The sequence below is a fragment of the Squalius cephalus genome (genome assembly GCF_949319135.1).
Source record: "Squalius cephalus genome assembly, chromosome: 11".
Classification (NCBI taxonomy): domain Eukaryota; kingdom Metazoa; phylum Chordata; class Actinopteri; order Cypriniformes; family Leuciscidae; genus Squalius; species Squalius cephalus.
In genome coordinates, this window is record NC_137132.1 from 31,565,195 (window position 1) to 31,588,750 (window position 23,556).

Sequence of the window (23,556 nt, forward strand, 5' to 3'; positions counted from 1 at the left end):
CAGCGCGTTGAATGCCCAAACACGAGAGGCAACTATTGTGGCCATCTGCTGGCGCCAGTGAACGACGGCATCCAGAAACGCACAAGCGGAATGACATCTTGCTCTTTTAGTAAAAACAAAAAAGGTTGAAAAATACTCTCTCAGTGCTGAGGCACCCAGGGGTAGCCGCGGAGTGAATGAACACACAAGGAAACGCCCACCGAACCGACACACACACACACACAAACACAGAACAATAGTGCTGTGAAAACAGCAGTTGTGAGCTGCAATGCTCGCGGCCACCGCTGATCGCGCCGTCACATCAACACTGTAGGCAGAGAGTAGATCTCTTTGAAGTCTTCAAGGGCTGATTTCTTTGTAGACCGAAGTCTCACGAAAGCTCGGCTCCGAAGTGAAAGACAATGTGTGCGTGCGCCCGCTTCCTGTTTATACCCGCGCGGCGGGGCGGGGGCGCGTGACGCGTTCACGCACGCCAACGTTCATTGGCTCGTTCTGTAGACACTCGAAGTTGATAGGGCTCCCTGAAGTGATCCCAATTACGTCGTCACGTCGACGTTACGTCGAACGTGAGCGACTGAAAGGGAACACACAGTTACAGCAGCCAAAGAAAAACTAATGTTAAAGTCAAGGGTCAAGAGCCCAACTAAAGAAAACACTGATCACCATAATGGTAATATCAAATGAAACAAAACAACATCTAAACCTCTTTTAATTCTCAATAGGAATTTCTGTAGACGCATAAAAAAAATTAAAAAAATAAAGTCAATCTGGTTAGTAATAAGTGAAGCTGGTAATGCTATTTTTTGGAGTTGTTTAATCCTCCTCTGCTGAGATCTTGAGAGCTTTAATGTCTTCTGTGGCTAAAGTCAGTTGTAGTTCGTGTGTTTCGCTTTTTTATCTTCTTGTTGTTCCTCTGTCCTTCAGTGATTCTGCTTGTTAACATTAGTTGTTCATCCCTAATGATCAATCATCAGTTAATTAATCACAGAATTATATCATTAACTTCAACACTGCTTCAGTGTTACTCCTACACTCTGTAGTGTGGACATACAATTGTCCATTTAAAACTGAAGATTTTGCAGTGGGGTTAAAAGGGTTAAAAAAAAAAAAAAAAACAGAGTAAAGCATCATTTGACAGTAATCAACTGTAAATTAATTTAAGGCATAAAACTAGAATAACAGCAATTTACTGGTAACCCAGCTGCCAGTAGATTACCGTAAAATCAAGGAACAACAAAGTAATATACTGTTAAATGTAACTGTTAATTTCACTGAAATATTAGTAAAAGTTCATTGAAAAAAGTTATGTGAAGTCAATAACTGATAAGGAGAGTAAATATTAAACTGAAGTGTTTTATGTGTTTTTGCAAAAGATGATATAGGAGAGATCTGTTAGTTTTATTAATTAGTTTTGTGGGTCACGATTGTGCTGGAGAGTAGAGCCTGTGCTTCAGTCAGTGATGAGCAGAGAAACACTGATGTTATGCTGCCTGTTGCTTTATTTAAAAGCACTAACTGTGTAGTTGCTGATGCAGTGACAACCTGCAAAGATTTTAGTTAAAGTCATGTTTTTAATGAATTCATTATTACACATTAGGTGTTTGCAATTTTATATTGAGAGATATTAATTTTCAGTGGACTCAAATGAAGACAGTTCACAGTACTATCAGTATAAATACTAGTTTTTGAACTCGAACTGTTTGAAGCAATCGGTTTCCCAAATGATACAAGTTACCTTCCATGGCATTTTTACAGTAACATACTGTAAAAATGGAGAGCTGTAAATTAACGGTAAAGGGCTGTGAATTAACAGTACATTGCTGGCAACCACAGCTGCCAGTAGATTACAGTTATTTTACAGCGACTTTTACCGATTTTGTACAGTGTATGCAGAAAGTAATACAATACTAATGAGTATTATTACATTAACACTTCAGCTACTATACGATTAACTAATATAGAAACAAGCTTAACTAATGAGTAAGTAATATCAAATTTAGGAGATAGTTCCTTATTAGGTAACCAACAATTACTTAAAGGAGAAGTTCACTTTTAAAATGAAAATTCTGTCATCATATACTCACCCTCATGTTGTTTCAAAGCTGTATGAATTTCTTTCTTATGCTGAACAGAAAGGAAGATATTTAGAAGAATATCAGTAACCAGACAGTTTTTGGGTCCCAATGACTTCCATAGTAGGAAAAAAATATACTATGGAAGTCATTGGGACCCAAAAACTGTCTGGTTACTGATATTCTTCTAAATATCTTCCTTTCTGTTCAGCATAAGAAAGAAATTCATACAGCTTTGAAACAACATGAGGGTGAGTATATGATGACAGAATTTTCATTTTAAAAGTGAACTTCTCCTTTAATGAGATTAGCCTCATTAATAACTGTTAACTAACTAACAAATTATAAAGAACATGATCGTGTGCGTGAGACATAATCGGTCATCATGTTTACTCTGAATATATAGTCATAAAATGCATCACTAATTCCTCAAGTGTTACCTAGTCACTATGCAGGAACTACTATTGATCTAGACCATTATTTCAAAGTGAAAACATATTTTTGACTTCAAAATAATGGTCCAGATTACTAGTAGTCATTGAAGGTAACACTTGAGTTGATAGTGATGCATTTTATGACCATGTTCTGAGTAAACACAAAGACAATCTTAAAAAACTACTAGTGATCTGGACCAATATTTTAAAGACACTATAATGTTGTCATTAGTAATTATTTAGTAATTCTTTCTAATTTGTCATAATTACATATTAGTTCTTAATGATGCCAATCTCATTAAGTAATTATTAATTACCTAATAAGGGACTATCTTAGTCCTAAATTCGATATTACTTACTGATTAGTTAAGCTTGTTTCTATATTAGTTAATAGTAGTAGCTGAAGTGTTAACGTAGTACTACTCATTAATCCTGCATTACTTTCTGCATAGTTACTTATTAATTATGGACCATTATTGTAAAGTGTTACCCATTTCATACCTAAAAATACCCCTCAATCATGGTAAAATCATTATAACGTGCAACCTCTTGTGACTTATTGTCTCATTATGTTCTCAATAATAAATGAACAATGTCCATTAAATAAATCTTCTAAATATTTCAGATATTCTTTAAAAAAAAGTGTCACACTCATTCTAAAACACATAAAGCATAACGACTTTTGATAAAATATTCACTCAGATATTCCCACTTGTTTCTTGAAAAACATTCTCATAACTTGCTGGCGTATTGTTGTCAGATTTAGTCCATAAATAAGTGGATTTAAAATAGGTGGTACAAGTAAGAATTCCAGGGCCATGAAATTACGCACACCTTGAGGCACATTCTTTGAGCCATAACGACTGTACATTACATCAAACAGAAAAGCAACAGTCACATTGATCAATGAAACCAGATGTGGCACACATGTTTGCATGAATTTGTGCCTGCCCTCTATTGACTTTATGCACTTTCTAATCAGGTGAATGTATGAGCAAAATATGAATACTGTATGTCCAAAATATGCAAGAATAACAATGTACCCAAACACATTATTTACAGTTGTAGAAAAACAAGAAAGTTTTGCAACTGCCCAAATCTCACAGAATAACTTTTCAATAGTAGAGCCACACAAGGTGAGTCTAGATGTTAAAATAATTAGAATAGACAAGCAAAAAAATGGAGCCAGCCAGCAGTAAAGGATACATTTAAAAACCATCTGATTGGTCATTATTGAATGATACTCAAGTGGTCTACATATTGCCAAATACCTGTCATATGCCATCACTGTTAATGTTGAAAAGTCACACGCAGTAGATGAATAAATTACAAATATTTGAATCAGACATCCAGTATAAGAAATCACATGATCGTGTGCTAATAAATCATACATGAATTTAGGATAGAATCCAGAGGTGCCAAAAAGTCCATTTATGCAGAGATTACATAAAAATACATACATCGGCTCATGAAACTTCTTATGTAGTATGATGGTGAAAATTACAGTTACATTACAAAACACCATAAGGGGATAAAACAGTGCAGTGAAAGAAAAAAACACAAATCTGTTTTCCATTGTTACATTCAGACCAGAGAGTGTAAATACTAAGACACTGGACACATTCTCCAGTGATGGCTGCATCTGGAAGGATATGCAGTTATTATGTAGATTTTCTTTATATTATATTTAAGTCATTGGTAAGCTAATTAGACATAGAAAGTTATTTTTATGAATTTAAGACAATTTGAATTGTCCTTAGCTAGGCTGTCTGTAGATGGAAAAAAAAGCCAACTATTACAGTAGCACATTGCCAGTTTAGTGACAATACCTTACCATCTCCTCTGTTGCCATGTTTCCCATTGTGCTCCCTAAAAGTTTGATTTGGTTTGCTATTTATGGACACTGGTCTCATGCCAATTGCCTTGACCACAAACATTAAAAGCAGTGTTAACAAGCTCTCTAAAGGCTTTTTGACCCTTAATTTGAAATAACTGCCAAACTATACCCGCAAATAGATTTGCAAGCATTACCTGTCTTTTAAATTTACCAACCATTTTCCTGTCAATACATCAGTTCCAACAGTGCATAAAATATGAAACTTGTAATATATAATACAATTCTTTACAAATTTATTTAAAAATGTTCTATTATGTTGTTAGCCGGCACTTACAATGCAATGAACAAATATTTTTATTAGTAAAAATAAGGCAATACGTGAGAACATTTACATTTTCTATGATGGGCCTTAATAGTGATGTTCTATACAACTGGAATTAACTAACCCCAACTCAAATACAATACATATACATTTTTTTTTTTAGTAACACTTTATAATAACTGCACGCTATTAATCATTAGTTAAGCATAAGTAAACAGTTAATTCGGTTCAGTTGTTTAATAGGTACAACGATAACCTTTCTAATGGAGGACGATACGACAGCCAGCCATGACTTCTGATAACCTTTATTTTTTCTGAACACAAGTACTGTAACACACACTATATATTTTTTCCTCACATTTCCAATGCATTCTAATGCTACCATACATAGCCTGATACATCCTCCTTTCCAAATAAGGCTCCTTCTCTTTTCATTCTTTAGGGGAGCAAAATAAACTTGCGATGAAGAATGCTTATTAGCCAATTACCATGCTTACGCAATGTAGTCTAAATAACAATTTTGTTAAATGTTAACAATACCACAATGGTTTTTTTCTTCATACAAACAAATGACAGCAAAACATGTTCTGTATTATTATTATTTTTCTCTAGACTAGAAGGATGGGGTAGACTACCCAAAACCTTCAACTGAGTGTGGGGATTATTCTGCCCCATTGACCACTCAGTATTTATCCGGGGTATCTCTAACTACATTCAAAGTCCTTTAGATACCCAGGAGGAGCTCTAATCCTGAAAGGATATCGTCTTGAACATTGTGAAGTCTGTTGACATACATTCTGAATTTATGGCGTGACAGTTGAACTTGCAGAGAGTGGAGATGCATGTATATCTGTCAGGTCTGGAAGATCAGAATATGTCACAGGAGTTTTTGGAGTTGGTGAGAGGTGAAATCTGTTTCTCCTCAATGTACCTCTGGTTGTTTCTACAAGGTAAGATCTGGGTGTGCCAGCAGTAGATACAACAATACCCATTTCCTTAGTGTCTTTGACCCATACATGTTCACCTGGTTGCAAATGCTCATGTCATGTGCTTTGTGTCTTTGGTCAAATTTTTGGACTGAGCTGAGACGGAATCACAGGAACTAGTGTCCTTATTTTCCTTCCCATGAGGAGCTCGGCAGGACTGTATCCATTGGCAAGAGGAGATGCTCGGTAAGCCATAAGTGCAAGGTAGGGATCACTTGATTTTTTGAGGAGGTTCTTGATTGTCCTCACAGCTCGCTCCGCCTCTCCGTTTCTTTGTGGAAAATGAGGACTCTCGACGTCACTTGGTTGAAACCCCAGTCAAACCCCTGTGAAAACATACAGAAACACTCCGAAGCAAACTGTGGCCCATTGTCCGAGCGCACCACCTCTGGGACTCCATGATGTGCAAAGATGGATTTGAAGTCTTCAACCACTGCTTCCGAAGTCATCGACGTTAGCAACTCAAATAACCTAGAAAAGTAGTCCACAATGACCAAGTACTGCTTGTTGTCTTTTTAAAACAGATCTGCTCCTACTGTGGACCACGGCCTTGTCGGAAATTCAGTAGGCAGCATTGTTTCTCTGAGATTTGTTCTCTCACGTGCACTTGTCACAGTTCTCATTTTTGTTAGCGCTTTACTGAGCCCCGGCCACCAAACTGACTGTTTACCTCTCTCCCTGCACATTGTTACGCCAAGATGTCCCTCATGCAGTTTCTTCAGTATCTCAGCTCGGAGTGACGTTGGAATTACAATCCTGATTCCATTCAATAATAGTCCATTTTGCACAGAACGAAATTCTCTCCTGAGAATGACAAGTAAGGCTGTAGAGCTTTGTCAGTGGAGAATTTGTCTGGCCATCCTTCCACACAGTATTTCTTTAGCTGCTGGAGTATGGAATCATTGTCTTGGTGTTCTTGGATCTCTCTTAGTCTTTTTCTGTAGCCGGTAAACTTGCCATGACAGAGTCAGCATACAAATTGGCATCTTCTTCGGAAAGCCCTTTTGCCACACTGCTCATGGGAGCTCTAGACAACACATCTGTTGTCGCAATGTTTTTGCCAGCCACATGCGATATGGTGTATGAGAACCTCATAAGATGCATACGAAGCCGCTGAATACGTGGAGGGAGTTCATCCAATTTCTTTGAGCTAAGCAGAGGAACTAGGGATTTATGATCCATCTCGATGTGGACATTTTCCCCAATGAGAAACTCAGTAAACCTCTCACAGGCCCATGTGGCCAGCGTCTCCTTCTCTATTTGCGCGTATCGCTGCTCCGTACAACTGAGAGACTTTGAAGCATATGCCACAGGTTTCCATACGTTGTCTGCTTGCTTCTGAAGGAGAACAGCTCCCAGCCCATATGAAGGGGCATCTGCAGAAACAACTGTATCCTTGTTTGTATCATACAGTGCCAAACCTGGAGGTGTTGTCAGTTCCTCTTTGATAATCTCAAAGGCCTCTTGTTGTTGTGACCCCCAGACCCACATGTTGAACTTTCTCAATAAATCTCTGAGTGGTTGTGTTTTATCAGTCATATATGGTAAGAATTTACCAAGGTGGTTGACCATTTCCAAAAAACGCCTCATTTCACTGACATAAAAAAAACATGACGCTTGACTCTTGGCTCGCCAAAATCGACATCACTTCTGCCATCAAGGTGATGCCTATCCATCCGGATTCATGGCACTTATTTGTGGTATGCTGGCGTTGGGTGCAACTTTCGGATGCAAAAGCAACCCCAAGATTTTTGACATGTTATCAGAAGCTGTTTGCTGGATTTTGTCTAAGAACTATGCAATTCCTCACCTTATTCACCTGCTCAACGATTTTAATTGTCTTGCCTCCAAAGCTATACCAGCTGCGCATATCCTAAGCATACATTTTCCTAAGCTCGGGATCCGCATCACCCAGGAGAAAAAAATGTGCCCATAATAATCCTTTTCTCATAGACAGCCCAATTTGCTCCAAACGCGAACTCCTACCCCTGCTTGGCCACTTAAACTTCACAATGCACATAATTCCACAAGGCTGTCCCTTCATCTCGCATCTTCTTTCACTTGTGTCTTTGCTCCATGCGCTAGAGGATCAAATTTCAAAATCAAAAACTCACAAGCCACAAACTCAAGTTATGGATTACCTTCCTAAAACATTGGAATGGCTTATCTTTTTTCTACAACAATCTCATTTCGTTCCCCGTCAATATCCAACTGTTCACAGATGCAGCCCCCACAGTCAGCTTTGGGGGATTTTATCAAGATCGCTGATTTGCTTCTTCATGCCCCTCATGTGATCAGTTTATCATAACTGCTAAGTACATTCTCGGGTCTAAAAATCAAAGCTGCTTTAGAAATTCAGCCAGCTGGCTCTGGAGGTAGGCAAGGCAAGGCAAGGCAAGTTTATTTATATAGCACATTTCATACACAATGGCAATTCAAAGTGCTTTACATAGAAGAAATTAAAAATAATAAAAAGAAATAAGAATAATTAAAACAGTTTAGAAAAATAAAAAATAAAATACAGTACAGTACAGTCGGACGAACATTGGCACAGTGCTCATTCAGTAAATGCACAGCTAAACAGATGTGTTTTGAGTCTGGATTTGAATGTGACTACTGTAGGAGCACATCTGATCTCCTCTGGAAGCTGGTTCCAGTTGCGGCTGGCATAATAGCTAAAAGCGGACTCGCCATGCTTAGAGTGAACCCTTGGTATTTCTAGCTGATATGATCCTAATGATCTGAGTGATCTGTTGGGTTTATATTCAGTGAGCATATCTGCAATATATTGAGGTCCTAGGCCATTGAATGATTTATATACCAGTAATAATACTTTAAAATCAATCCTAAATCTAACTGGGAGCCAGTGTAAAGACTTGCGGACTGGTGTGATATGTTCATATTTCCTGGTTCTGCTCAGAATCCTGGCAGCAGCGTTCTGTATGAGCTGCAACTGTCTTATGGTCTTTTTGGGAAGGCCAGTGAGGAATCCATTACAATAATCCACCCTGCTGGTGATGAAAGCATGCACAAGTTTCTCTAAGTCTTGTCTGGAAACAAAGCATTTAATTCTTGCAATATTTTTCAGATGATAGTATGCTGATTTAGTTATTGCTTTGACATGACTACTGAAACTAAGGTCTGACTCTAGTGTCACAACAAGGTTTCTGACTTGATTTTTTGTTGTTTGACCCCTAGAGAGAAGGTATGCGTTCACCTTGAAAACTTCATCTTTGTTTCCAAACGCAATGACTTCAGTTTTGTCTTTGTTTAACTGAAGAAATTTTTGACACATCCAACTGTTGACTTCATTAATGCATTGGCACAGGGAGTCAATGGGGCTGTAATCGTTAGGCGATAGGGCTAAGTAGAGCTGTGTGTCGTCTGCATAGCTGTGGTAAGCAATTTGGTTCTTTCTCATTATTTGGCTCATTGGGAGCATATACAGGTTGAACAGGAGTGGCGCAAGAATTGAGCCTTGAGGGACTCCGCATGTCATGGATGTCCACTCAGACTTATGGTCTCCTATACTCACATAATAACCTCTCCCATCTAAGTATGACCTGAACCATTTTAGGACTATCCCAGAAAGCCCCACCCAGTTTTCCAGCCTGTCAAGAAGTATGTTATTATCAACAGTGTCAAATGCCGCACTGAGGTTGAGTAGTACCAGCACTGATAATTTGCCTGAATCAGTATTTAAGCGAATATTGTTTATTATCTTTATGAGCGCTGTCTCTGTGCTGTGGTGTGGTCGGAAACCAGATTGAAAATTGCCAAAGTATTCATTCGAGCATAAGAATTTGTTCAGCTGATTGAAGACAACTTTTTCAATGATCTTGCCTATGAAAAGAAGATTTGAAATCGGCCTATAGTTGCTTAATATGGTCTTATCCAGATTGTTCTTTTTCAGGAGGGGCTTGACAACTGCAGTTTGGAAAACTCCCAGAGAGAAGTGAGGCATTTACCACTTCTAGAAGATCTGCTTCTAAACTGTTTAACACAGTTTTGAAAAATGACGTGGGAAGTGTGTCAAGAGCGCAGGTTGATGTTTTAAGGTGCTATACGGTTTCTTCCAAAATTTTGCCATCAATTTCTTTGAAATCAGACATAGTAACTACTTTCAGAGGTGGTCTGATCTGACTGACCCCAGAGCAACTCAAGGATGTGCTGATCACCTTTCTGATATTATTGATTTTCTCAGAGAAGAAAGAAGCAAACTCACTGCACTTGCTGTCTGAGAGCATTTCACTGGGGATCTGATTTGGGGGGTTTGTCAGTCTCTCTACAGTAGCAAAAAGAGTGTGTGTGTTGTTTAAATTACTGTTTATAATATTTGAGAAGAAAGTCTGTCTAGCTTTGCCTAGTTCCATATTGAAAGCATGGATGGTGTCTTTGTAGATGTTATAATGGACTACAAGTTTTGTCTTCTGCCACATGCGCTCTGCTTTTCTGCATTGTCTTTTCATATTTTGCACTGTTGTTGAGTTTCTCCAAGGTGCTTTTTGTCTGCCACTCTTCTTCCTGACTTTAACAGGAGCAATTTCATCAATTACACTTTTAACTTTTGAGTTAAAAGAATCAAGGAGAAAATCAACAGAGTCTGCAGATATGCTTGGTGTTAAGGATATAGCCTTCATAAATAGTACACTAGTGTTCTCATTTAAGCATCTCTTCTTGACAGACACAGATCTAGCTTCAGTGGCAGGAGAGATCAATATATCAAAGAAAATACTGAAATGATCAGACAGTGCTACATCCTTAATAACAATCGATGAAATGTTTAGACCCTTACTGATAAGTAAATCTAGAGTGTGTCCACGATTGTGTGTGGGTCCATGTACATGCTGAGTCAGATAATGGGCCCTATCTTGCACCCAGCACAATTGACTTTGTACACCGACGCATGTATCATTCCTATTTTGCACCCGCGCAAAGCGCGTTTTTTCCTCCACAGAAGCACGTCGCTAAACTAGGGAATGAACTTGCGCTCCCTGGGCGGTTCAGCGCAAAAAAGGAGGCGTGTTCCAGCGCAAACGTTCCTTCATGCTATTTTGCAGGTTTAGAAAACAGTTGCGCCACTAACCAGGAAAAAATGGTTTAAAGTCAGTGGCGCGTTGCGCATGTTATTCATATGCTATTTTAAGGGCGCATGCTTGGCCATAATCAATGTAGCGTGTGCACAACGCGCATACACTTTGATTCTCTCATCTACACAGAAGCAGCAGTTTTCATTTTTGCAAATCATACATTATTACGATAGATAGATAGATAGATAGATAGATAGATAGATAATTTATTATAAAAGCATACATCTAGCTTACACATTTACCCAAATTATCATACGCCTTTTTAACCGAAGTTAATTTGGGTGGGTTTCTCCATCCCCAACGTCCCTGACGAGAGCGTTGCTCTCCTCGGCTGTGAACCGCTCCTCGCGTGCGTCTGGCAAACTCGCCGTTATAATAGGAATCCGCTTTAGAACAAGCGCGCCTGCTCTTAAAGGGAATGTGAGATGACGCTCTGATTGGTTTATTTCACGTTACGCCCAAACCACACCTATGAATAATGAAGCTCTTCAGACCAACCCATTTTAGATTTGCGCCTGGCGCAAGAGTCATTTATCCCGCCGGGAAAATAGCAACAGCGCCAAGACCCGCCCACAAAGTTACTTGCGCTTTGCGCGTTGACACTTGCGTTTCAGATCGTTAAAATAGGGCCCCAAATGTTTTTAAAACAGTTTTGATTTCTTTTGCCATATTGTTTTCTGCAATATCTATGTGAATGTTAAAATCCCCAGCAATGGCAAAACAGTCAAACTCTGAGGTAATTTTTGATAACAGTTCTGTAAAGTCCTCAGCGAAGGCTGGAGAGTATTTTGGAGGCCTGTAAATAATGATAAGTAAAATGCGTGGAGCACCTTTTAACACAATACCCAGATATTCGAAAGACAGGTAATTCCCAAATGATATTTGCTTACATTGATAGATATCTTTAAAAAGAGCAGCTAGACCCCCACCTCTCTTAACAGCTCTGCAGACACTCATAAAAGTAAAGTTAGGAGGGGCTGTTTCATTGAGGATTGTTGCACTGCAGCTGTCTTCTAGCCAGGTTTCATTTAGAAGCATAAAATCTAGGTTGTTTGTGGTTATTAAGTCGCTGACTAGAAGTGATTTATTTTTAAGTGACCGAATGTTAAAAAGTGCTAACTTAACAGTCTTACTTTTCCCCACAGCAATATTAGTTTGACGTGTAATAGGCACCAGATTTGTAATAGGCACCAGATTATTACAAGTAGACCAATACCCAACTCTATATTGGTTGACCAATACCCAACTCCATTACCTCATTATTGAGAGCTAATTTTATAAGAGAGCATGCAATTTATGCGAGCGGAAATAAAGATGATACCTATTTGGTCAGAACTACTCTAGGGGTTGGACAAACATCTGCGTTTAAAAACTAAAGACCCAAACAAAGCATTGGGTTAAGGCCGGTAAAATTGGTTAAGACTGGTAAAATAGGTTAAGACGGAGATTGAGACCAAACAGCATCATGCAAGCCACCTAACTACTCTCGTCTCTCTTATTTTTCTTTTCCTTCTTTACTTAGTTTATTTTCTTTCCGTTGAGAGTCTCGCTTTCTAAGTTAAGTTTTGCCGCAAAGCTTCAGTCAATAACTCAATAGTTTTTGAGTTAGTTTTTTAGTTTTTTTCATGGTCATACAATTTTATAACTCCCCCTAGGAGTAAGAAATGATAGAAGGGTTAAATGAATGATTGATGTTTCATTCAGGTTAGGTCTTAGAAAGTGCATATATTGCTTGAAAATTGGGATTTAATCATTTCATTTTCTTAAAACCTCATAAATAAGTGATTGTCAAAATTCCATATAAAATTCATTAATAATTATATTTGAGCTAAAATGATATCACTCTCTTTTTTCCTACCTTCAATTCAGAAGCTCTCAGACTAAATCCCCTTTCGATCCTCTATTCATAGGTGAGTCCAACCACCCGGTTACACATTTTGGAACAAGGTTCCAAAAACACCTCAAATCTGTTCTCCTACAATCTGGTGTCCCCACAGAAAAAAAAAAATCCAGTCACTCTTTTAGCATCAGGGCAGCAACCACAGCAGCTCAAAAAGACCTCTCCCAGCAGGAGATCCAAGCTCTCTGACAATAGTAATCAGATGCCTTCAAAAGCTACATCAGGTCCAATCGGTTCCACATCAAAAAAGCTCACCAAACCCTCATTTGCTAACCAGCCTACGCACACGACACTACAGCCCACCCTATCCACTCCCTTAAATTACCATGCACTTGCACCAAACCTTTACCTGTCGACAGCGGGGGGAAAAAGGCCAAATTCTATTCTTGTTCGACCGCAGGCAGGGCTTACCCATCCGATGCCGCGAGAATTGAACTCCCGTCGGATGCAGCGAGAGTCCTCCCGGTCGAGTAACTACTTTTCTGCATTCGACTGCCGGCAATGCTTACTCGTCCGATTCCGTGAGTATTGAATTCCCGTCAGATGCTGCAAGAGCTCTCCAGGCCGGGTATTTCCAATCACGTTCACGTTTTTTTATTCCCTTAATTCCCTTTTAATACTTTAATTATTTGAGTCTTTTAAACAACAACAAACACGACCCCCCGCCCACCCCTTTAGTCTATCTGATTGTCTATCTGATATGTAAGTGTGAACTCGTGAACAATGTAAACCCTTTGGTTTTATAAGCGATCTTATAGTTTTCTGCACGTATCTGACCCTGGCTCACAAAACCAGTCACAATGGGTAGATTTTTTTAAATTAAGATTCATACATCTTCTGAAAGTTGAATAAAGCTTTCCATTGATGTATTGTTTGTTAGGATAGGACAATATTTGGCAGAGATACAGCTATTTGAAAATCTGTAATCTGAGGGTGCAAAAACATCTAAACATTGAGAAAATTGCCTTTAAAGTTGTCCATTTATGTGTGCGATTGTGCTGCATTCACTCAGAAAAATAAATGTTGTATATATTTACGGTAGAAAATTTACAAAATATCTTCATGGAACATGATCTTTACTTAAAGCCACAACGCGGAACTTTTGCGGCGCTAGGGGCGCTAGACCTGTAACTTTCACGTCTAGCGCCCCTAGAGGCCACAAGCGCCGCAGCACTGTCGCAAAAGTCTAGAAGACATCCAATTAATAAATGAATTGCACAAAAAGTAAACAGAAAATAATGTCTGATCAGGTAAGTCGCATAGACCAGGGGTGCACAACCCTGCTCCTGCCGATCGTCTGTCCTGCACAGTTCATCTCCAATCAAACACACGTCTTTAATTTAAATTTTCAGGCGATCCTGAAGACGTTAATTGGTTGCTTCAGGTGTGTTTGATTAGGGTTGGAGATAAACTGTGCAGGACAGTCGATCGGCGGGAGCATGTTATAGACGTTTTGTACCTAAAACTAAGTTGTTATTGTGCTTGTTTTGGAGTCATTTTATCTTTAGATCGGACTTACATCGTTTTATTTGTGTTTTTCCTGTAGTAACCTATGAATTTGAATCTAAAATCATATAAGCCTCTAATAATACATACACATTTGTATCTAAAATCATATAAGCCACTAATAATAATACACACATATGAATGTGTAAAAGGACAAAGAAACTGAAGCCTACAAATAACGGCAGTAGGCTATGTTGTGACTTATATCAGTTTTGTTACACGATTTCCCGACTTCGCAGTAAATATTACATTATATATCCACTTTTATGCCGATGTTCGTTTTATTTTCAGTCATTTTCTTCACCGCTTGAAGAATCTTCAGAGTCCTCTCCCGAAACAGGGAGAGGACGCGGAGGACGACGAGGGAGAGCCGGGGGAAGAGCCAGGGGGAGGGGGAGGGGAAGTGTGAGCTCTGGTGGCCGTGGACGAGGAAGGAGAAGCATCAGACCATCTACTCAGACAGCTGATTATGAAAGACTCGAGGATCTTCAACAGAGGAGGAGAGCTGACATGCAGGTATGTGTACACTATTTATCTATTATTTGTACTGTAATTTATTAGACTACTATGTTGACAAGTTTGTTTTATGCATCTTAGGCCAGACTACAATCACTTGAAGCAGACCAAAGAGATGCTCTGCTCCAATTAGTGCTAGACAGATTACCTGGACTGCTTTTTGATCTCCTTGCACTGCAGGACAATCCTCAAATACCTCCTGTAGCTGGACGTATGCATTGGTGTGTGTGTTCAAACTGTAGAGACATGCCTACAGATACTGAGAGACTCTGCTGTGGTCAGCCTCCAGACCGCTGCATTAGTAAACTGCCACACATGGACTTCTACATCCTGGATGAGGGAGTTCTGCGTCTAGCTCGTGCTGCGTGGAATGACATCTTTGCAGTCGATGACGTCCAGGAACCAGGCGAAGAGCAGCGCTCTTACAGACATGCAGCTTATAGGAATTTCGTGCTCTGGCAACATGGGCGTTTAGGGGAGGGCAATAGAGTGGTCATAGCAAGCTGTGTTGTGTGGCGCATTCGGGACAAGTATCCAGACACTAATGGACAATACACAGGTTTTAGAGTGCGCCGGCTTCCATAACTTATTAATGTCAATAAAAGGATTAGATATGAAAATACGTGTTATGTTTCTTTCTTTGGAAGTAAATTTTACAGTTATTTCTCAAATTACCCATTCACTTACAGTACATAAAAAAACTAATAATAATAAAATATTATGCACAGCGTAAAAGTTATCATAAATTTTATTCAAATCAAGAATGAACAAAAACTGTTACAAACCAAAACAACAACAACAAAAAAATTCTGTTTTAGTCTTCCATTACTAGTGCCATTGCTCCCCGGGAAATGTGTCTTGCCACAAGTTCAGCAGTGGGTGGTGGTGTGTCTGCTGTGCCAACCAGCCCAAGACGCTCAGGGTCATCTTCTGAAAGAGTCCTTCTTCGAGGAAGGCCTGACCCACTCTCTAATCTTCTCCTAAGAATTGCCTTCTGAAGGTCGGGAATGTAGGCATAAGTCTTGGCCTCCTTTGTAACATGCACACTCCAGTTTTTCGACTTCTTGTTGTAGTACCTTCTGTAACTGTAAACACATGGAATACCACATAGTATTCCCCTTTCAACAATAAATTAAAAAGTGTATTCAGTAAAAATACATAAATTTTTTCTCCTCTTCTGTTGCGTCTATGCTCACGGCCATTGTGGTAGTTGTAATCAATTGCCGCAAGAAAAACCCTGGTCCTGTACACTTTATACTTGTAGGCAAAGCGCTTCCCTGCATACATCAGAATATGGTTCTGAAAACTCTCCAAATCTGACGTTGTCCTGTAAAAATTAGATTGAAATTGTAAGTGTGGTCTATGGCATTTACAGTATCCAAAACAACAAAAAGATAAAGATAAAACGTAGTTATACCATGGTCTGGGTGAATACTAGATTCTGATTGGCAGCAGGGTGTCCATTAAAAAGTGATTTTAATTTTATTATTAATTGATTAAATATTTCTTTCTTTCGTAAGTGACCATGGTATAAGCGGGTTAATGCCCTTCGAGGTGTCCATTGTCAGGTATTAATGGACTTCAGCGGAGGCAACCGTCCGGTTCACGCCTCGCCGTCGTCCATTAAAACCTGATAATGGACACCTCGTCGGGCATTAACCCTTACATAAACTACACAAACATACCTGAATGTGATGTACTTTTTCACATTTTTCAGCCAGCGTTTATTCAAAACAATGGCAGTTAAGGTCTGATGAGCAGCAGAACCTGCAAGCCAATAAAGTAATGATATAGTTATATCAACATGTAGTTGTACAAAATTAAATTATGTAAATGTGTGAAACAAAATGCTACGTTACCTTGCTGTATCCACAGCTTATCTTGACTGCTGTCATCCAATGGCTCATGCTCACAGAACCCTGTGGCCCATGTGTGTTCATTGCGTACATGATGTAGTACACCATGCCACAGCATCTGTAAAGTAAAAGCATTGATAGATTACAATTGACAATAGCACACACTTTGAGTATCTGTTGTTATTCACATACCTTAAACTGCTCTACAGTTTTTGCATGCTGACAGCAATACCAGAAGTGGTTTACTATATCCTTGACCCAATGCATCAGCACAGAATGTTCCTTGCCTTTTGCTGCCTGATTACAAAATAATGAGAATGACTTTGTACAAATGGTCTATTCCTATTTGATATTAAAAAATTCAACATATAACCGTGGTAATTGTGGCAAATTTTCTTACTTCGCGGAGATTCCTTCCAAGATTTTTGGAAGCATGCCAAACATCCAGCGAATGGGTTAAACTCCAATCCTTGTATTTTCCACGTACTGGATCTGAAGATATTATATTTCATAAGATAAATCATTTAAGGATGAAAAGTGAGATTGAGTGTGGATTATACTTACCGAGCAAGGCAGATATTTGTATGTGAGCATCTGTCACTACTTCTTTGATCGGGATTTCGTTGAGAAGGCAGTCCATTGTACTTTCAAAACAGACTTTCTCCAAGATGACCGAATTCCTGCCAAATTTCCTTTTGTCCTCGCTCACAATGTGCACAATATCACGAGTCTCGAGCTCCATCATAGTGTATGTACAAAATTGTGCACAGTGGCCTACAAATAACATTGGGTGAGTAACAGTTTTTTCCACTCGTGAAGATTTTTCTTATAGCACAACATACCTGGGGAGTCCATTCCGCCATCACCTGATAAAAAGAAGAGAAATAAGATTACAACTGAAATATAGCAATGTAATCAGCTTCCCAACAATGAAACATTTATTGACATACAAACATTGAAAATGACACTTACCAAGTACAACAACTTCAGTTTTTTGTCGAAGCCTGTTCAACACCCTCTCTCTACTCTCTTTCCAAAACTCCTCTACAGGCTTTAGGCAGTATTCAGACTGTATGGCAAAAAATGTAGTCTCAGCCACCATTCCCATACACATAAACTTGAAGAGGAGATGGATTTTTCTGTAATTGTTGCCAGAGAGAAGAATGTTTGTTGACAGCATGAAATCGCCTCCTTGCATGCCAAATTTTAGGAGTGGCTGAGAATTCCAATGCCAAATTGTGTCTCCATGAGGGCAAACCTAAGAAAAGATTAACAGAGCAATTTGAAATTCAATACATTCTCTCCCAACCTTTACCAAAACCCCCACATCAGGTGTTTATTCAAAGTGAAACCTTTTACCAGGCTCTCCAGGCAGTCGTTCTCAAAACAATAGTGGTGCTGCACTTATACTTACCCATTCAAGAATGACACCAGTCCCTCTGGATTTCAATTGCACGTGAAAAGGAGGCCTTCCATTACATAGCGTCCCCAAAATTGGATCTCTGAACTGACAAAACTGTACAGGTAACTGCATGTACCTTTAAAAGTAAAACAAGAAATGAGGGACTGGCGTAAGATAGTAGAAAAGCTATAGGTCATATAGATTCATATACCTTGCAAGAGAGAGCAAGTTGTCATTGTAGCAGATGCTCGCTTTCTTTCCTATGAGGTCATCTACAGTCTCAACCTTGTGTTCTACAGGAATGGGTTGGTCTTCCTCAGGAACTATGGGCACCTCCTCTACATCCAGCACAGCCTCATCTATGCGTATTTCAGGAAGCTTGTCAATCTCTGCCCTTGCAGTTCCAGTAGATCTAATAAAATAACATTGATGAGTCAGTGTCATTAAACAGCTTTATATATTTTGTGACTAGTGCAAAATTACTATGATAATTAGTAATTTACTAACAGTACATACCGTAGGTAGAGGAAAGGAACATATTCCTCATCAGAGTCATCTTCCCAGCAAACAGATTCCTCCATCTCAATCCTACACAGAGAAAGTATATCTGAATTGAATTGCACACTTTATACATGCATAAAGAAAAATGGTAATTCACATAAAATGGTGTAAAGCACTTACATACTATTCTGCAAATCATTAGCAGCCTCTAGCTCGTCATCGTGTTTTTCTGAAATTGCCAACGAGTGCATACTGCAAAAAATAATAATAAGAAGAAGGGAAACATGAGTATATTCTTCTCCCAAAATGATTGGTTATTGGACTCACCTTGATTCAAGCACATCAACTTTTCCACTTTCTGTGATCAACTCCTCTACACCTGAAAGGACCATTTCTCTCCCCCTACCAAAAAATAAAAGAATGTTGTACTGTAATATCACTGAAGCTCTAATTTGTCTGTATAGTTCTGTTAGTTTTACATCTACAACGTAGGGACACTGGCAATCTGCTTATGTAGGTGAAAAGTATCATTTTATTAATATCATCATCATCATCATCATCATCATCATCATCAATGAGCAATGCGTAGAGTCTTATAAATATATATTTTTGAATTAATATTTTGACTTGTACCACAAACTGTCAACAGTTGAAACATAGTGCAAACCTGTCATGATCCGAAGAGTCTGTAACACTCGATACTGGTGGTCCAGGAGGTTTTGCTGTGCCCTTTCCTTTACATGGTGTGGAAGTGGCTGGACCTCTGCGTTCGTAGCTAAACAAAACAAAAACAAGTCATTGTGTCAAAGCAATGCCAAGTGCACAGGCAAAAAATTTAAGTTTTGGCATTTCATTGAATCGGTAGTCTGTTCGCAAATGATCACTATAACTGTAACTTACCTTTTATACAATATAAAGCTTGGCTTCTTTGCCTGTTAGCTTTGGGAACTAACTCAGATACTACTGCTAACAGATGAATTGCATACAAACTAAACAAAGCCTGTTGATAATCGATAAGTTGCATCCTTGTTTCGTTTCTGAATCAGAGGAGAAAGTGTTTGCTAAATGCAAACCTTTCCCAATATTCAGAAAATCCCGTTAGCATTCGCTAATAGACTGTTAGCTTATTAGCTCTACGCAGGCAAAAACAGCCGCTATAACGTTACCAATTACATGCAAAAAAAAAAGCATGTTAGCTTCATCTGCCCATATTTAGCTTCTACTAAACAGCGAAAATAATGACAAAGACATGGCTGTATACTAGGAGCAAAGAGTTAACTTACCAGTCTAATAATAAAGTTGAGAGAAGAGAATCGGTTTTACATCCAGCTTCTTCTTTCAACCTGCGCCAACGAGCAAACTCCTTTCCAAGATCGACTCTTGTTTTCCCTCGAGCACGATCCTTCTCGCGTTTTCTCCTTTTTGCCTCCTCAGAAGCAGTTTTACATTTTTTTATTGCCTCAGCCATGACCGGGAGCTGAGCAGGCGGTAAAATAGTACCAAAAGCCTTAGCTCCATGAGTATATCAGAGCCTATGGTCACGTGACGGCCGTAAAGCGATACGTTCTCCAGGTCACATGACCTGGCCAACGACGGTCCGTCTTCTCCAAACTTACATAGGCGGTATTTCAAGAGGGCAGCCCCGCTCGGAGCATTAACAGTGTCAAACGCTGTATATTGGCCTGAGGAATCATTTAAAATAACTTGTATGCGTCAACTCTTTAGGTCACAAAGTCCGCGGTGTGGCTTTAAAGGTGCCGTAGAATGGATTATTTTATTATTTTATAATGTTTCCTGGGGTGCCCTTATAATGTTAGTATGTTTTTAGATCAAAATTTGTTATAATTTAGAAATAAAAGGCATATTTCCTAGCCTGATTTCATTCCCTGGATTGAACACTCTGTTTGAAGGGGCGTGTCTGCTGTGAGACTTCAGTGTAAACGCCCACTGCTGTGATTGGCTGACATGCTTGCATATGAAATATCTGGCATTACATGTAGAGCTATCTGGAAAACTTTTACTATTACAGCTTTTATACGTTTTTACTATTACAGCTATCGGGATTAACGAATCATGAGAAGTTTTTTTAAGTATTTAGATCTATTCCAGCATTGAGCAGATGACAGCCTGTTGATCGCGTGAATGAAGATCTTATCACTGCAACGCGATCTACTGATGCATAAACAGTGTTGAACGACTTTGAGAGAAAGATTATCTGTCTGAACTTGAACAATTACACATCAGAAATTCACATAACCCACTGGTTCTCCAGAGGCTCGGATGAAGGAACTAAAAAAATACTTTTGTGTTCATTTGTACATCCAAACACTGAGCAACTGCCATGCTTCGTTCGCTCGTTTGCAAGCCACGATGTCTCTCGAGGAAAAAACAATATCGCGCTGGATCTAGATAACACAGTGTAAATTATTGTTAATAAAATCACTAATTACCGCTTGCGGGAATATAACGTTAGTTGAAATTGCCCCCTTCGTCCGTTTGAGACGCCGAGAGATGCCTGGCTGCTTGATATATGTTCCAGGTTAGAAAAACAGTCCGTGGTGAAACGGGCAGAGCAACTAACAACTTCGAATTAAACTGTAGCGGTATCAGATTATAGATAGATCTGCCATTTTCCCTATGATCCTCCTCCTGCTTGTTTCTTCACCTGCAGAACTTCTGATGATTCGGCTGCGCAGTTCCGCCTGGCATTGAACATGGGCTGGCATATGCAAATTTTTAGAGGCGTACATATTAATGATCCCAACTGTTGCGTCACAGTTGGTGTTATGTGGAGATTCGCCTGTTTTTCAGGGGTGTTTTTCAAAAACGAGATTTAAATAAGAAAGGGAAAAATATGGTGTTTGAGACTCACTGTATGTCATGTCCATGTACTGAACTCTTGTTATTTAACTATGCCAAGATAAATTCAATTTCACATTCTAGGGCACCTTTAATATCCTAATGATTTTTGGAATAAAAGAAAAATCGATAATTTTGACCCATACAATGTATTGTTGGCTATTGCCACAAATATACCTGTGCTACTTGTGACTGGTTTTGTGATCCAGGGTCACATATTAGTTATAAAATTGAATCTAATGTTTAATAGTTCTATTGTTAAAAAGAACAAAAAAAAAAAAACACAATCTGCTTAAACAAATAAAACATCTCAAGGTTACGTAAGTGGAACCTAGTGTCTGAGGCACGTGTGAAATCAATCTTATTGCCTGACAGGAGAACTTATGATGTCACTTGGAGTACCTTACACATTACACATCATCAGATTTGTATTGTCTGACGGAAGACACAGTGTCTTGTTCCCTTCTCAGGGAGCTGGGGTTACATACATAACCCTGAGATGTTTCCTTTTGAGGAGACTTTTGAGCATACAACTCCTTCCCATTTATCCCTAGCACAAACACACACACCATATATATATATATATATATATATATATATATATATATATATATATATATACTGACATTTTTTTCTGTAATTTTTTCCTAGCCTAGTGTGTGTGTGTGTGTGTGTGTGTGTGTGTGTGTGCTAGGAAAAATTATAGAAAAAATGTCTGTCTATTTATATTTATACTGTATATATAGGACAATTGTACAGGTGTTTAGTTTTTTCTGTCATTTTTCCCTAGCACACACACTATAGATCTATTACCAATCACGATGCAGTTGATGGGAGATTCTTGGGGAAGCACGACCTGATTGTCAGGTTCCTGAGGGGAAACTCCGTCTGTTACGGAGGCCAGCAGAATGGAAAGGCTATCTCCAAGCAGAGGTTGGCCCACTGGATAGTGGATGCCATCGCCTTGGCATATCAATCCCAAGACGGAGTGTTGTGACGGAGTGAGCTTCCACTCAGAGTGTAGCTTCTTCCTGGGCGCTGGCACAGGGTACCTCGCTGACAGATATTTGTAGAGCTGCGGGCTGGGCAACACCAAATACGTTTGCTAGATTCTATAGCCTACGTGTCGAGCTGGTAGCTTCCTGTGTGCTCTATTCGCATAGATGCCAGTCAACACATTAAGCCTTGCTCGAAGTGTCGGCTTTCTGCGCCATTCCCCATACAGAAAAAAAAAATATTGAACAATATTTTAAAGTGTCAAAAATATATGTGGCATATATTCCAAATACATTGAAATATATTTGCATTGTTGTTCACTTATATTTATCATTTTGAAATATATTCTGAAATATAACAAAAATATATGATGTTAAGCGTGAAATATATTTACATTTATAACATGTAATGTAAAATATATGACAAAGTATATGGTCATAAAATGTTTAGCTTGCTAAAGAAGGGTCGAAAATGTATTTTTATCATAGTAATTCCTCTACCTTTTCCCCTGTACACAACAGTAGGCTACCATATTTCACTACTGTATTATGACACACAGCTATAATAAATACTGTACTTACATTTAAATGACTGCAATGTAAAATGACAGATAGTTGCTTTCCTAGGACTATTAGGCCATATTAGGTGGCACGTACCTAACACTAAGTGCAATTATTAGATTTATTGTTGTTTTATTGACATCTTTCCTGAAGTCGTTTAAATATTGAAAATATGCACAATATTTATGATGCAAGTATAACAGTGACACTCCAACAGTGAAGTGCACTTAAACAATAGATAGAACTCAGTGTCTAACACTGCATACACACACTATTAAATAACTGTATTCAATTCTGTAAAAATAGGGAAAAAAACTCTGCATTCTGTGTGTTATTTCCTACATAAAATTGTCATTTTAGGCCAATAAACTCAGTAAAGGGGCAGCTGTGGCCTACTGGGGCTTCGGGCTTCGGGCTTCGGGCTTGTAACCGAAGGGTTGCCGGTTCAATCCCCGACCAGTAGGAAAAATGTGGGCGGGGGAAGTGGTAGAGCACTGCTCTCCCATGCCCACATCCACCGCTGAAGTGGTCTATCTAAAAAATAAATTGAAAATGTTTTGTTTGTTTGTGAAAATGTAAACTTATAAAATTTCTAAATATATTTCAAATGAAACAATTTACAAAAGTTAAAACATATATGAACATATATGTAAACATGTATGAAAATATATTTACATATATTTAACTAAAATATATTTATTGGGCCAATTTCAAATATT

At 38.8% G+C, this 23,556-nt stretch overlaps 1 protein-coding gene across 1 annotated transcript; it reads right to left on the reverse strand.

Annotated features, from left to right (window-relative positions):
* Positions 1–3,200: 3,200 nt before the first annotated feature.
* LOC307167863 (olfactory receptor 11H6-like) lies at positions 3,201–4,148 on the reverse strand (the record flags this gene model as incomplete). The annotated part of the gene is made up of 1 exon (XM_079887167.1): positions 3,201–4,148. One exon carries the CDS (start codon positions 4,146–4,148, stop codon positions 3,201–3,203), a length of 948 nt encoding a protein of 315 aa, XP_079743293.1.
* Positions 4,149–23,556: the final 19,408 nt, after the last annotated feature.